The 12,195-nt window shown below is 50.0% G+C and overlaps 6 protein-coding genes across 6 annotated transcripts; 2 read left to right on the top strand and 4 right to left on the bottom strand.

Moving 5' to 3' along the window:
* Positions 1-1,873: 1,873 nt before the first annotated feature.
* Positions 1,874-2,619, bottom strand: N7481_005764 (Hpt domain-containing protein; the record flags this gene model as incomplete). Its single annotated transcript, XM_057264983.1, has 3 exons — positions 1,874-2,270; positions 2,362-2,528; positions 2,584-2,619. 3 exons carry the CDS (start codon positions 2,617-2,619, stop codon positions 1,874-1,876), a joined length of 600 nt encoding a protein of 199 aa, XP_057122703.1.
* Positions 2,620-4,667: 2,048 nt separating this feature from the next.
* N7481_005763 (uncharacterized protein) lies at positions 4,668-5,166 on the bottom strand (the record flags this gene model as incomplete). The annotated part of the gene is made up of 2 exons (XM_057264982.1): positions 4,668-4,841; positions 5,146-5,166. 2 exons carry the CDS (start codon positions 5,164-5,166, stop codon positions 4,668-4,670), a joined length of 195 nt encoding a protein of 64 aa, XP_057122702.1.
* A 1,232-nt stretch (positions 5,167-6,398) lies between these two features.
* N7481_005762 (protein tyrosine phosphatase-like domain-containing protein) lies at positions 6,399-7,149 on the top strand (the record flags this gene model as incomplete). The annotated part of the gene is made up of 2 exons (XM_057264981.1): positions 6,399-7,011; positions 7,076-7,149. 2 exons carry the CDS (start codon positions 6,399-6,401, stop codon positions 7,147-7,149), a joined length of 687 nt encoding a protein of 228 aa, XP_057122701.1.
* Positions 7,150-7,374: 225 nt separating this feature from the next.
* Positions 7,375-8,756, bottom strand: N7481_005761 (adaptin-binding domain-containing protein; the record flags this gene model as incomplete). Its single annotated transcript, XM_057264980.1, has 5 exons — positions 7,375-7,454; positions 7,509-7,802; positions 7,863-7,970; positions 8,080-8,524; positions 8,592-8,756. The coding sequence occupies 5 exons, from the start codon at positions 8,754-8,756 to the stop codon at positions 7,375-7,377; spliced, it is 1,092 nt and encodes a 363-aa protein (XP_057122700.1).
* Positions 8,757-9,393: 637 nt separating this feature from the next.
* Positions 9,394-10,126, bottom strand: N7481_005760 (putative small nuclear ribonucleoprotein SmD3; the record flags this gene model as incomplete). The annotated part of the gene is made up of 4 exons (XM_057264979.1): positions 9,394-9,496; positions 9,606-9,735; positions 9,875-9,935; positions 10,070-10,126. 4 exons carry the CDS (start codon positions 10,124-10,126, stop codon positions 9,394-9,396), a joined length of 351 nt encoding a protein of 116 aa, XP_057122699.1.
* A 320-nt stretch (positions 10,127-10,446) lies between these two features.
* On the top strand, positions 10,447-11,167 carry N7481_005759 (phosphatidylglycerophosphatase; the record flags this gene model as incomplete). The annotated part of the gene is made up of 2 exons (XM_057264978.1): positions 10,447-10,584; positions 10,649-11,167. The coding sequence occupies 2 exons, from the start codon at positions 10,447-10,449 to the stop codon at positions 11,165-11,167; spliced, it is 657 nt and encodes a 218-aa protein (XP_057122698.1).
* Positions 11,168-12,195: the final 1,028 nt, after the last annotated feature.

Below are 12,195 nucleotides of genomic sequence, written 5' to 3'. Positions count from 1 at the left end.
TGCGGTCCAGGCCCGAACGTTAGTACGGGGTACTCATATCCCCTAAGTGAAGTTTTCCCGCAATACACATGGTTATGCCAAGCCGAGGCGAAGTGAGGCGCGACGCCCTGATAATGGATGTAGTGTGTACATACGGAGTAGTTGTTCTGTGCTTTGCATTGGCGTCAATAGTGCAGGGCAAAGAACCCTTCAAGATATAGTCTGTGGTCCTAGTATTCATTTCTCATCGATTCTAGTACTAGCTACCTAGGTAGGTATTTGTTTTATCCCCGCTTTGATCAAATAGTCTTCCATACTATTTGGCTTGGACATGACAGTTTCTTATATTCGCTAATAGCGCCACGGGCGTGCGCCAAGTTACACAATGCCATTCAAGCTCGAAGGCAAATTTTGACTTTATATAACTCCATGCAAACTTCCGAGGATGGGATATGTACGAGATCAGAGCAATATGCCCATAAACTCTTACTAGTACTGAGGAGGGTGCCGGCCACAATGAAACTATCTCATATCTACTACTAGTAATACGGGAATAGTAAGTCAACTCATCGAGAAGAAAGTCCCAAGGCCCGCACTTCCAGAATAAACCAGATTGTACTACCTCTAGGGCTGACCAGGAGTCATCCAGTGCTAAATACCCAACCTTGGAAGTCGGAACATGAGTAAATAAGCACATCCTTCCAAGGCTCACCACTGTCCAGACAAGCGCAGAGGCTACATACGCCTTGCAATTCACTTATATGGGGCACTATTATAGGGCATTCTTATGATTAAAGTTGTTCCTTCAAACGACCCACACTGGCAGCCACACTCCAAGTTCCAAGCCGACTCATCCATTCTGTAAAATAGTGCTGCAGGGCCTACCTGGGAAAGATTTTGATCGCATTACTCGAAAGAATTCGAAGTCTGGGCGGGAGGCAGATAACAGGTAGTTAGTAGAAGCACTGCCAATTTGGTCTTACTTAAGTCCAAACTTGAACCAAGGATGCATATGTACGAGTATGTACATATTACCCCTCGATCAGATTCATTCCCCATGCTCCATAGAATCCGCCACAATCCAACCGTCGATCCACACTGCGGCCCGGTGCGAGCGAGCCACGATGTGGCGGGAGCTTGGAACCAATCGAGGTCGATGTGGATCGAAGTCCGGCATATATTAAGATTCAGTAGTAGTACTACGGAATACATCCATGGATAGGACAGATTGTTCTTCCATATTGCCGTTATGTTTGAATTTGCTATTATGTGCATTCGCGTTCACCCATCCACTCATAGGCTTGGACTATGCAGTAGTCATTCTGCATCTACAGGCTGGACAGCTCGTCGGATTGTTTACAGCTACTAGGCAAAATGGAATATGAGTGGATATCATGAGATACAGACGAAGCTCTGGTTCCGTTATTCTCCAACTGGGTATTGTGACTGTCGATCGAATCTGAGACCAGTCAAGACAGGAGTGAGGGATCTTGGGCTGATCTATCCATCGGTGGGTGTGGCCAGGGTGTTGGGAGGAGGTTTTGTATGTACTGCGGAGAGCGAGGCGATCAATACATAGGAAGAAGAGATAGAAGAAGAAAAGAACAAAAAAGTGTTGAAAAGAAGGAGGTGTGTGAGTATGTGTGTGGATAAGATGAGAATAAAGAAAGGCCATTGCAATGCTCCATCCGTCGCTAAAAAGGATAAAAAAAGAAAAGGTGAAGGGTTTGCCGGAGGTCAAAACAAGCGGGAGAGGGAGAGGGAGCAAAAAAGAAGAACATGTAACGGAGCTTGGAATGTGTCGCCTGCCTTATTCAGATCCGGTCCGAATTGAATCGAATCAAGCCATGAGAAAGCTATGATTGTGTCTAGGCTGAGCCGGGTCTGGCAAGGCCTATTTCTTCGAGTCCTCCTTCTTGGGGGCCTCCTTCTTTTGCTCCGCTTCCTTCTTTTGCTCCGCTTCCTTCTTTTGCTCTACTTCCTTCTTTTCTTCTTTTGCCTCCTTCTTTTCTTCCTTCACCTCGGGCTCGTCCTTCAGTTCCTCGCCATAGAAACGGCGCAAAAACCTCTCGACCTTGACAAACTCAACTTTGACCTCTTGGAGGGTGTTGTCGATGTTCTTCAAAGAAACGTCCTCATCAGGCTCGTCGGTGGTGCCGGCCTCGTCCTTGCCGGCGCCGAAGTGCTGGATCTTCTCGCATCCGTCCTTAACGTTCGTGAGACCCAGTGTAGCGGAGGATCCCTTCAGGAAATGGCCCAGCTGTGACAGTTCCTCCAACTGCTTATCCGCACTGCAAGATATTAGCACAATGCAAAATTATATGGAACGCCAGCCAATCCGGTGGTAGAGATCTTGTAATGGAAATAACGGTGGATGCTTACATCGCCTTCTCTATCTTCTCGAAAGTAGCATGTGCCTGGTCGAAAAACCCATAGACAATACCCTTGCTGAAATCACGGTCGTCATCATCGTCCATCTCTAGGATCTGCTCAAAGGTGCTCTCATCGATCAGCTCCTTGACATCGGAGAGCTTGGGCGGGCCCGTCTTCTGCGATGTGTTAGCGACATCCATCTCGGCCGGTTGGGGGGGTTGGTGGACGCACGGGCTCTTCTGCCTTCTTGGGGTCTGTTGGCGCCATCTCGTCGTGTACTGAGGGGGTCTAGGTGGGTAGGTGGGATGAATGCACCTAGTGCGTGGGGGATCGGATCGTCAAAAGGTAGTAAGGATCAAGCCGGCTCGATCTGAATGAGACCAGTCGAGATCTGCGATAATGGGTTAGCGTTGCTTATTTGAGGACAGCGGCGCAAAGAGGCGCAGAGAAGTGCAGGTAGTCGAGGCAGTCAAATGGTAGGGTGCAGGTGGCAAACAGGAACAGGGATGTGATGGGTCATCAGGTGTAGGCAGGTGTTCAGGTGGGATGTATGGATGTATCAAAGGCAACCGACAGCCTAAAACCCAGTAATCATACACTCGCAGTCAAGTCGAACCAGTCAGATTGAACCGAGTTGCGAGCAAGTTACAAGGTTTGTGGATTACAGATAGAAGGGTGGGGGGTGTAGGTAGAGGGGACAGTAGAAGTGAACAGCAGACAGTAGACAGTAGACAGTGAATAGATCTGGGTCTGGAGCTCAACAGGCAGGGCGGTGACTCTGCGAGAAACCGAGGCCGGCAGTAGTCAATCACGTCAATCACGAACTGGTGGCTTACTATGAGAAACCGCTGGTGGGAGGGGGGAGATGAACTATGCGCATATAGAGTGGTGGTGGTGGTGGTGGTGGTGGCGGCGGTAGCACACGTAGGGGAAGGGTATCGCAGTCAAGTGCCGCCAACAGTAACCAGAAAAGAAGAGAGAGGAAGGACCAAGTGATCGAGGGGTCGAATGAAGTAGACAAAGTAGGTATGCAATGGGTAGATCAATCGGGTATCGCGTGGCTGAGGGGATTGGAGGGGGAGGGGCAGAAATTGAAGTCCGTAGGAGGGGGGGAGGCTGAGGTTGGATTGGATGGGATGGCAGATTGCGGGGGCAAGTCGGAGGATTCACCTTTTTTTTTGTGATTTTATTATTTTGTGCGATGGGTGATCGACGTGGAGGGAAGGGGGTTAGAGAAGAAAGGAAAAGAGTCGAGAAGGGGAGAGGAGAGGAGAAGAGGAGAAAAGGAGGAAAGAAGAGAGGGAAGAGGGAGAAGAGGAAGAGAAGAGAGGAAGAGAGGGTAAGGGGCGGAGACGGTGTGGGTAAGCCTGCCACTTGACTGCCACTCGCTCTCTCGTGGAGGAAGATTATGAGGAAACTTGAAATTTCAACTCTTTTTTTAGTGACACCCTTGATACTCTTCTTTACTTTTAATCAGATTCGATTTAGAGTGCTTTATCTTCCTTATACAAGCTTGGTGCGGGGGGTTGATGTGGTTCGTGTTCCTCCACGGCTTCTACACCCTTCCATGCTCTGGCATTCCATCTGGTCTTTCCTTTTAACTCCCGAATACCCACACGGAGTGGTTCCCTTACGGAAGTAGTTCTGCGATATTAATACCTAATACCTAATATTCTTCGAAGTATCTCATTCTCCCTTCGACCTTCCTATACCAGGTCATCTCCGGGTTGTGATGGGGGTGATCTAAGAACACCATCACCATCGTAAATGAAAATAAATTAGCCTGAAAACCAACCCAGTGAAGATACGGTTACTTCCCCTCAGCGGAAAGTGCGCGAGCCCCCAAAATGAAGGGTTTGAAAAAAAGAAAAGAGAGAATGAAAAATCCATTCCCCCGGGTGTCGCTCCACTCCGTCCCGAACAATGTGAGGTCATCGGTCAGGCCCTATCGGCTCCCACTCAACCCTATTCGGTAGGAGACTGTAGGTGAACCAATGTAGCAGTGGAGAAAGAGGGGCTACCAGAGACAACAATCTAAAATAAAATAGAAATAAAAATATGATGGTGACAGCGAGAGAAAAGAGACAGGAGACTAGCCGCAGCGGAGCAGCCGCAACGCGACATCATATCTCATCTTTCATGCATCATCGGGCGCCGATCTTCTATCAGCGCATTCGAAATGTAACCAGGGGTAGCAGCAGTACCATAGGTAGCACAATGACAGGATAGAATTGAAGAAGGCGAGAGCGGAAGCGAGGCAACTGATGTGTCAGGGTGTTCCAGACAGACCAGCAGTAAGTGCGAGTAGCAGCGGGTCACCTGGGCATTCCTAGAACAGGAGCTAGTAACCCGGCAGCAACTCCCGTCGAGTTCAGGACAAAGAGCAAGGAGACGAGGAACCCGATCCTTGGACCGCAAACGGACATGGTCTGGGCCTTCTGGGAACCGTCGACATTGGCAGGGCCAGAGCCCGCTGGCCGGTTGGGTAGCTGGCTTGATGGTTAGCTGGTTTGCTAGTTAACTAGCTTGTTAGCTGGTTTGATGGTTTGGCTGGTCCGGACGCAGAGCAGGGACGAGAAGAGGGGTTGGGCTAAGACAGGATGCTGTCACCGATGACGAGGTCGGGCATGGACCGACTCTGTTTCTTTCTTTTCTTTTTTGCTTTGGATGAGACCTGGTCCGGCTGGCCTAGATTGCATTAGAACAGGACAGATGACACAGAGCAGTCAGGATTGACAATTTATTATGGAGTCAGCCTTGAGCAAAAAGCCTACTCCAAGTGCTATTATATACGGACAGCGCAAACCATTTCATTTTGGCGAATTCACAATTTGTGGTCGTCCCGGCAGGCTTCCACCAATCAACGACAGAACCCGACGCCATGACATCATGGCGGGGAATCAGCCGCTGATGTCATAACCAGCCATAAAATACTCCAGATATTCTAGTATGGATGTATACATATGGACTACTATATGCAGTATAAATCAATGTATCCGTACTACAGTATGTATAATTATGCGGATACCACTATCTACATAGCCTACCTTGTTTACCTTAGGTACAGACCATCACTATCCGTATAACTCGCGACGGGCATAACCTGATAAAGTACGAACTGCTGATAGACCAGCATAGCCGCAACCTGCTATATTTACCTTCGAGTACGTACTAGTAGTTTTAATACTACACCAATATTCCTAGCACAATAGTACACCCTGCATGATATCAGTCTGCATCGTGCAACCCCCGAGACGGATTGGAGGACATTGCCAATCGACTCGGTCACACACGCATTTCATCGCCGACAACTTCGGCACATATCAAGGAACCGATCGTCCTCTCATCATCATCTGGACCGGCAAGCTGCTCGTATCAGACATGCTGCAAACCTCGACTCGTTCACTTCCAAAAATAGGTCATCAGATGTGTCAGGACTAGTGCCAGCGACGGTGCCGGTGTCGGTGCCAGTGCCAATGCCAGTACCAGATACGAGGTGACAGGTTGTGGAACACGCCCAAGCCTGCATAGGCATAGCGGCATGTTAGAACTGGCCGGCGTGGAAACTATCCGTTTGGCCCCCAGCCTAAATAACCAGACAAATCAGCGATGCGCGATATCATCTAGACCGTAATCGAACAGATAGATGCACATGGCTTGAGGGAAGCACGCTAGATTGGAGCAAATACCCGGTCAATGCAAGTGTCTCAGGGATGATCGCAGATGGCTTCAAAATAAAGTGGACTGGGGGACTGGGGGAACACAGGATAGGAGAGAAAATAAGAAGTGCCCAGTCTATTGAAGCAACAGCCTCATTCACTACCCCGGACACCACCAGGATTAATCCCCCCCGTCGCCGTGGGGGTTCGACCACTCTTCTAGAAGGCTTATGTCATCATCCGAGGTCCGTTTTGTTGAGCTTCACCTGCAAGACTCCTTTCCCAACGCCAACGCCAACGTCAACGAGGAATCATTCCTCCCCTCCTGAGTCCCCGACTCAATTCAATCCCGTCATTCCCATAATCGCGATATAGGCATCAACCAAAATGGCCTCCAAACAGCCCCGCTCTTCCTCCCCCTCGGGCCTGACCAGAGGATACCTCTTCCTCTACAACACAACCAATCTCTTCACCTGGGCCACCTGCGTGATCTATACCGCAAGCCTCATCCCCGCCGCCCTACGAAATGATTCCCTTCACACCATCTTCCAGGAAACCGCCAACCCCCTTCTAATCGGGACGCAATCGCTCGCCATCCTCGAAGTCATACACAGCATCCTCGGCCTCGTGCGCGCTCCCTTTCTCACCACCGCGATGCAAGTTGCCTCGCGACTGCTTCTGGTCTGGGGAATCATGGCAATCTTCGGTGGCGATATCGTTGGTGCCGAGAAGACACAGCTGGGTGACTACGCTTATCTGGGCTGTGTGACGGCTTGGGGTATTACTGAGATTATTCGCTACGGTTTCTTTGCTATTACGCTCTCTGGAAACCAAGTCCCCGCTTGGTGGACTTGGCTAAGATATAATACTTTCTATGTCCTGTACCCCGTTGGCATTTCCAGCGAGTGTGCGCTTGTTTATCTTGCGCTTGGCCCGGCGGGCGAAATTGAGCCACTTCTCAAGTGGTTCCTGGTTGCTGTCTTGGCTATCTATGTGCCAGGTAAGTCTTTGATGTCTCCCCCCTGCTCATTTCCTTGACCTTTTCTTACGGGTGATTCCACTAGGCTCTTACGTTCTCTACACCCACATGATTGCGCAGCGCCGTAAGGCCCTTCGGGGCAAGAAGCGTGCCGATTAAATTCGAGGTAGATGGTGTTGCGGATTTCATTAATAGAGAGGGTCAGCTGGACCTCTTGTTATTCCTGGATATCAATTTTATGATAGACGCCCGAGTAGTCGGGCTAAAAGTTCGACAATATTCTATACGTTATAATATTTCATAGACCAACCTGTGCGTGTCGGAATAGATTCAAGTTGAAGGGTATACAGTATCTGTCACATCTATGGCAAACTTGGGAAGTATTTACAGCTCACGCATAATATCCTGCACCGCTTTCGCAGCGAACCTCCTTCGCTCACTGTCTGGCAACTCGGAGCCCATGTCTAAATGCACCAACCCATTAGCAATGCACCCAAATCGCCAGAGAATCAACGTACCTCGTAGAGATTGCATGCGCATGATCAATGTCTCCATCGATTCAACTTTATCATCTTCCTCATCGCCATCAATCTCCCCATCACTATCTCCATCGCCGCCACCTCGTTCAATCGCCATCCGCAAACCAAGCATTTCTCGCTCCAACTCATTCACCTCCATTCCAAACCCACTACCACCCTCCCGATCAAACCCAAGCAATTCCGCCTCAAGATCATCATCGAGTCCATCCTCCCCTGCAGCACTCCAATCATGCGTTTCAAGAACCTCTTTAATCCTAGGCATGCCCTCGTATTCTACATATATCAATCAGCATGTGCCCTGATAAAGTAGATCAGCGCAGAGCAGCAACATACCACCAAACTTATTCCTAGTCTTCTCCTTCTCCTCCCCAAGCGGATCCCACTCAACAACCTCCCATCCAAACAATCCCATATCAAAAAGTCGATCTTCCCACCACCCCACTGAGAGTGGTACATCTCCCCCCAAGCTCATCCCCCGCGTCCTCCAGCCCAGGTTTCCGCGCAGACGCAGAAGCAGAAGCAGACCCAGCCCCAACAAGCAAAAACACACCAGGGACATCCATCCCACCCCGCTCCTCATCAATACATCCCTTCACAGCTCCAATATCACGCATCAGCGCGCTCAGCGCAAGGACATCTTCTGACTGGGCGACGTCCACGTCTGCATTTGCATCGTTGCGCGGAGCAGGGGCCCGGACAGCGACGACTAGAGCGCCGACGGCTTCGCGGACGATTTGGGCTTCCTCGCTAAGGAAGTCGTTTTTCCATGTTTCTGAGCCGGAACTCGAGTCGGGGGTGGATGTGGAGGTGGAAGTTGGATTGGAATTGGAATTGGAGTTGTTCTTTGGCGCGGAGAGGAGGGCCACCTCGTCGACCCAGATTGGTACTTCGGCTGTGTAGTATTTTGTACTTAGGCGGAGGGGGGCTGTGGGTTGTGTAGCCTGCGAAGGAGGGTTGGGGAGGTATTGGCTCTGAGCTTGTCTCTGGCTCTGGCTCTGTCTCGGGCTGTGTTTGGGATTGTGATTGTGTTTCTTGCTCTTTATCTTTTGATGATTCGGGGACTGGCTGTGAGTTCGGAATCTCTGTTATGGGGACACCGCTTAGAGTATGCAGTAGAGGGGGAATGATTGAGGGGGATTGTGTTGGTGGGGTGAGGATGAGCAGACGGCGTGGATTGGGGACGTTCTTTGCAGGTGGTTTGGATGGGGCGGAGGTTGATGAAGGCATGGTGAGTTCTGATATTGTTGCAGGTAGGTGTGTATTTCTGGATGATTGTTTCGCTCGAGGTTGATGGGGGTGCGCTTGGTTGAAGTTGTGGTGGGAGGTTGGAAGGTCGAAAGTCGAAGTTGTCCCCGCATTGAGAAAAGCTGCGGAGATTCTGCGGAGGGGCAAGGCTTGAGTATAAAATTGGCCAGCCCTGTCTCTTTAGGGCACTGAATACCCGGACTGATGATTAAATGGAAATTTGAGATTAGTGCAGGGTATTTCTGTTTTGCTTTCAATTTCAATTTCTGCTTTGCTAGGTTTGTCATTGTGCAGCACAATTCCCTTGTGGGCTACCATACTGAAAGGCTCTCAGAGCATGATCGATACCATTGACAATTGTAATAGAATATCCCCACTGCTCGTGAATAGCAGTGCTATATCGTCCATCTACGCATCCTTAACTGGACAGCGGTAACCGGGTTATTCATTCGTGAGCGAAAATACAAGTCAGACGAATGACGCCCAAACCCAGCAAGAAGAAGCCTGAGAATTTTCCCCTAAACCAAAAACAAGTGAAAAAAAATGACAAACGCCAACCACGGTAATCCTGCCAGGTCTCGGTGCTTCGCTTCGTCCTCGTCCTCGTCCGGATACCCATTTAACCCCTCCGCTGGCCGCGCGCACGCTGCACGGTGGCCTTACCACGGGCCAAACCGACACCGCGGCCACGCACGCCTCGTGAGCGGAACATGGGGGCGTTCCTGGAAGAATGTTCCGTTAGTCAATGTTATTTCAGAAGCTCCGGCAGCCACCCAGCTGCCAGTAGGCTGCTAGTTGCTAGCTGCTAGCTGCTACTAGCGCTTGACGTACCTCAGCATGTCCGGCACGATGAAGAATCGCACATGGCTTCCCCGGATGTAGACCTGATCGAGATGGGAGACGCGGCCGTCGCGGGCAGTAACGGTGATATCCTTCAGTTGGACGTTCATGTTGTCCTCGGCTGCGATTGAAAACTGTTAGCAGAGATTCGAGCTGTGGCTGTGGGCGGAACTATTGCAATTGCCAGCCAGGCAAGGTTCCGAAACCCTCCCCAAATCCGATTGCAAGCTCATTCAGCCGAGATATGATGGTCCACGCACCTTCCAAAAGCTTCCCCCGGTAGACGACTCCCGATGTGATTTCGAGGGTAACGACATGGCCCTGCGATCAAGTTAGCGGTCTGCAATCGCAAGCGAACGATAATTCCCAAGGAAGTGGAAGAGCCCTATTCTTTCTCTTTCACTTCTTGTTGTATTCTCGGGTAATTGGAAGCAGTGCACTGGACGACCACGGACCTGCGCTTCATTGAGGAGCTTGATCGGAATGCCGATCGTGCTAGTGAGCTTGCCCATCGCGGTAGAGTGAGGAGGCGGAGAGAGGAATCGATGAAGAGGTGAAAATTGGATTCGAGGTTAAATATCCCAGTGACTCTTGATGTGTCACGGGGCGATGGCGGGGTGGATGAGGGCGAAGAAAGTGACGGTGTTGAGAGAAGAAGCGGAGGGCGCGAGGTGAGTTTTGCGGCGCAACTCCCTCCTTTCCGCTTTGGGCCACCTCTTCTCCGCGAAAACCAACCACAACCACAACCACCATATTCATGGATTCACTACAATAACCCCCCCTCCTCCACCTTCACAGCAGATCTCCCAGATATCATCTAGCATACGCAGCTATGGCTGGCTCACCCAATTCCAACCTCCGCGCCTTCAACCACGCCGTCCACACCCTACTCAAACATCCCGCCCAGTTTCTCCCACACCTCACAATCCCAACCTTCACGTATCTCCCAGAGGAACTAGGGCCGCACCTCGTCAATTCAGATCCGCCAAATACCTCAAAGGGAAAAGTCCCCACAATCAAAGCCCTGGTCCTAGACAAAGATAACACGCTCTGTCCCCCCCAAAACAACAAACTTCCCTCCACAAATCCTCTCCAAACTCGCTGCTCTCCGGCAATCACCAACCTCTCCCTTCCGCCACCCAAACAGCATCCTCATCGTCTCCAACCGCGCGGGAAGTCACCCCAAATACGACCATGAGATCTCATCATTAGAGTCGCAGCTCGCGCACCTCTCAATCCCAGTCTTCCGACTCCCCGCCGGCGTGGAAAAGAAGCCGTTCTGCGGGGATGAAGTCGTACAATGGCTTCGAGAGCGGGAGGTTGTTGATTCACCGGACCAGATTGCCGTTGTTGGGGATCGATTGGGAACAGACGTCGTTATGGCGGGTTTGATGGGTTCGTGGAGTGTTTGGTGCAAAGAGGGTGTTTTTGAGCCTGGTGAGGTTGGGAAGCCGGAGCGTAATATCTTGGAGAAGATGGAGGTTTGGGTTGAGAAATACTTGAGGGGGAAGGGCTATAAGGCCCCAATGCCGAGGGATTGGGAGAAGGTGTAGATGCAGTGGTTTTGTATTGGGGGTGGAGGGGAGAATGTTCGAGTTTGTAGCATACGATTTTGAAGCATCTATATACCCAGAGCGGCGTACGCACTTGCATTATTGATACAACTACATTCCAATATCTAGGTTCCAAGGTTAGATTCAAGTTGGGTTTTTTTTTTTCGTTTGAGCGTACCTAGGTCGCTGGTTGATTCCAAGGTTGTAGAGGTAACAAAACCAGTGTCTGAAAGGTGTATACTAGTAGTATATTGTGTAGCCGTATGGTGGCAGGGTAAAAGACCAACTTGAAGTGAATACTCTATCAAGCAATCGTGGCCATACGTAGTGAAACAATAGAACTGAATAGTACAAGGACGATATTCGCAAAATGATCAGGGAAAGGGTGTGTAGGTTGTAAATTTACTGCACTATCTCCGAATTTGCCTCATCAAAATCTTCGCAGAATCCTTTCTGGGCTGCGTGCTAAGAAAGGACCATGTTGGTTGGGTGTAGCTCAAGCTTGGAGAGGTTATAGGTGTAGTACGCGTGGGCGTCTTCCGATTCAAGGTTCTTGAGGTCATCTCTGATCTGGAAATAACGACCTCGGGACCAAGTAGAGTCGCCAGTTGGGAAACCTCGGGAATTTTTCTGTCCATGTTCATTTTCATTATTATGGGCTTTAGCCTGTATCTAGTATGAATGGAGTCATACAGTGCCAGCGAGCTTTCGGTCTCTACCAATCGAATAGCTCACTTGAAAAAGCTTCCGGTTTCTGTAGATATTAGCCCGGCACAGGAAGCTGTAGGTAAACATACTCAGATCCACCATCTTCTTGTATTCCTCAATGCCTAGGCCCGGTATTTGGACAGCGCTTGCAGTATCTCCAATTAAGACTCGGATCCATACTAATACTACATTGCCGATTTTCGAGGTTGAGTAATTGGGGTAAAGGAAAATATTAGCGTCTCCATGTGTAGTATACGAGCTACAAAAAACTTGAACCTGGAAGTCTCGATAAGAAATGCAGTATCTTAATCACAGAATGA

Source organism: Penicillium waksmanii, assembly GCF_028829765.1.
Source record: "Penicillium waksmanii strain IBT 27052 chromosome Unknown utg000005l:1.0-5232799.0:1.0-5237142.0, whole genome shotgun sequence".
Lineage (NCBI taxonomy): Eukaryota > Fungi > Ascomycota > Eurotiomycetes > Eurotiales > Aspergillaceae > Penicillium > Penicillium waksmanii.
Note: the sequence above shows the minus strand (reverse complement) of the source record. Positions and strands in the feature narration are given on the sequence as shown.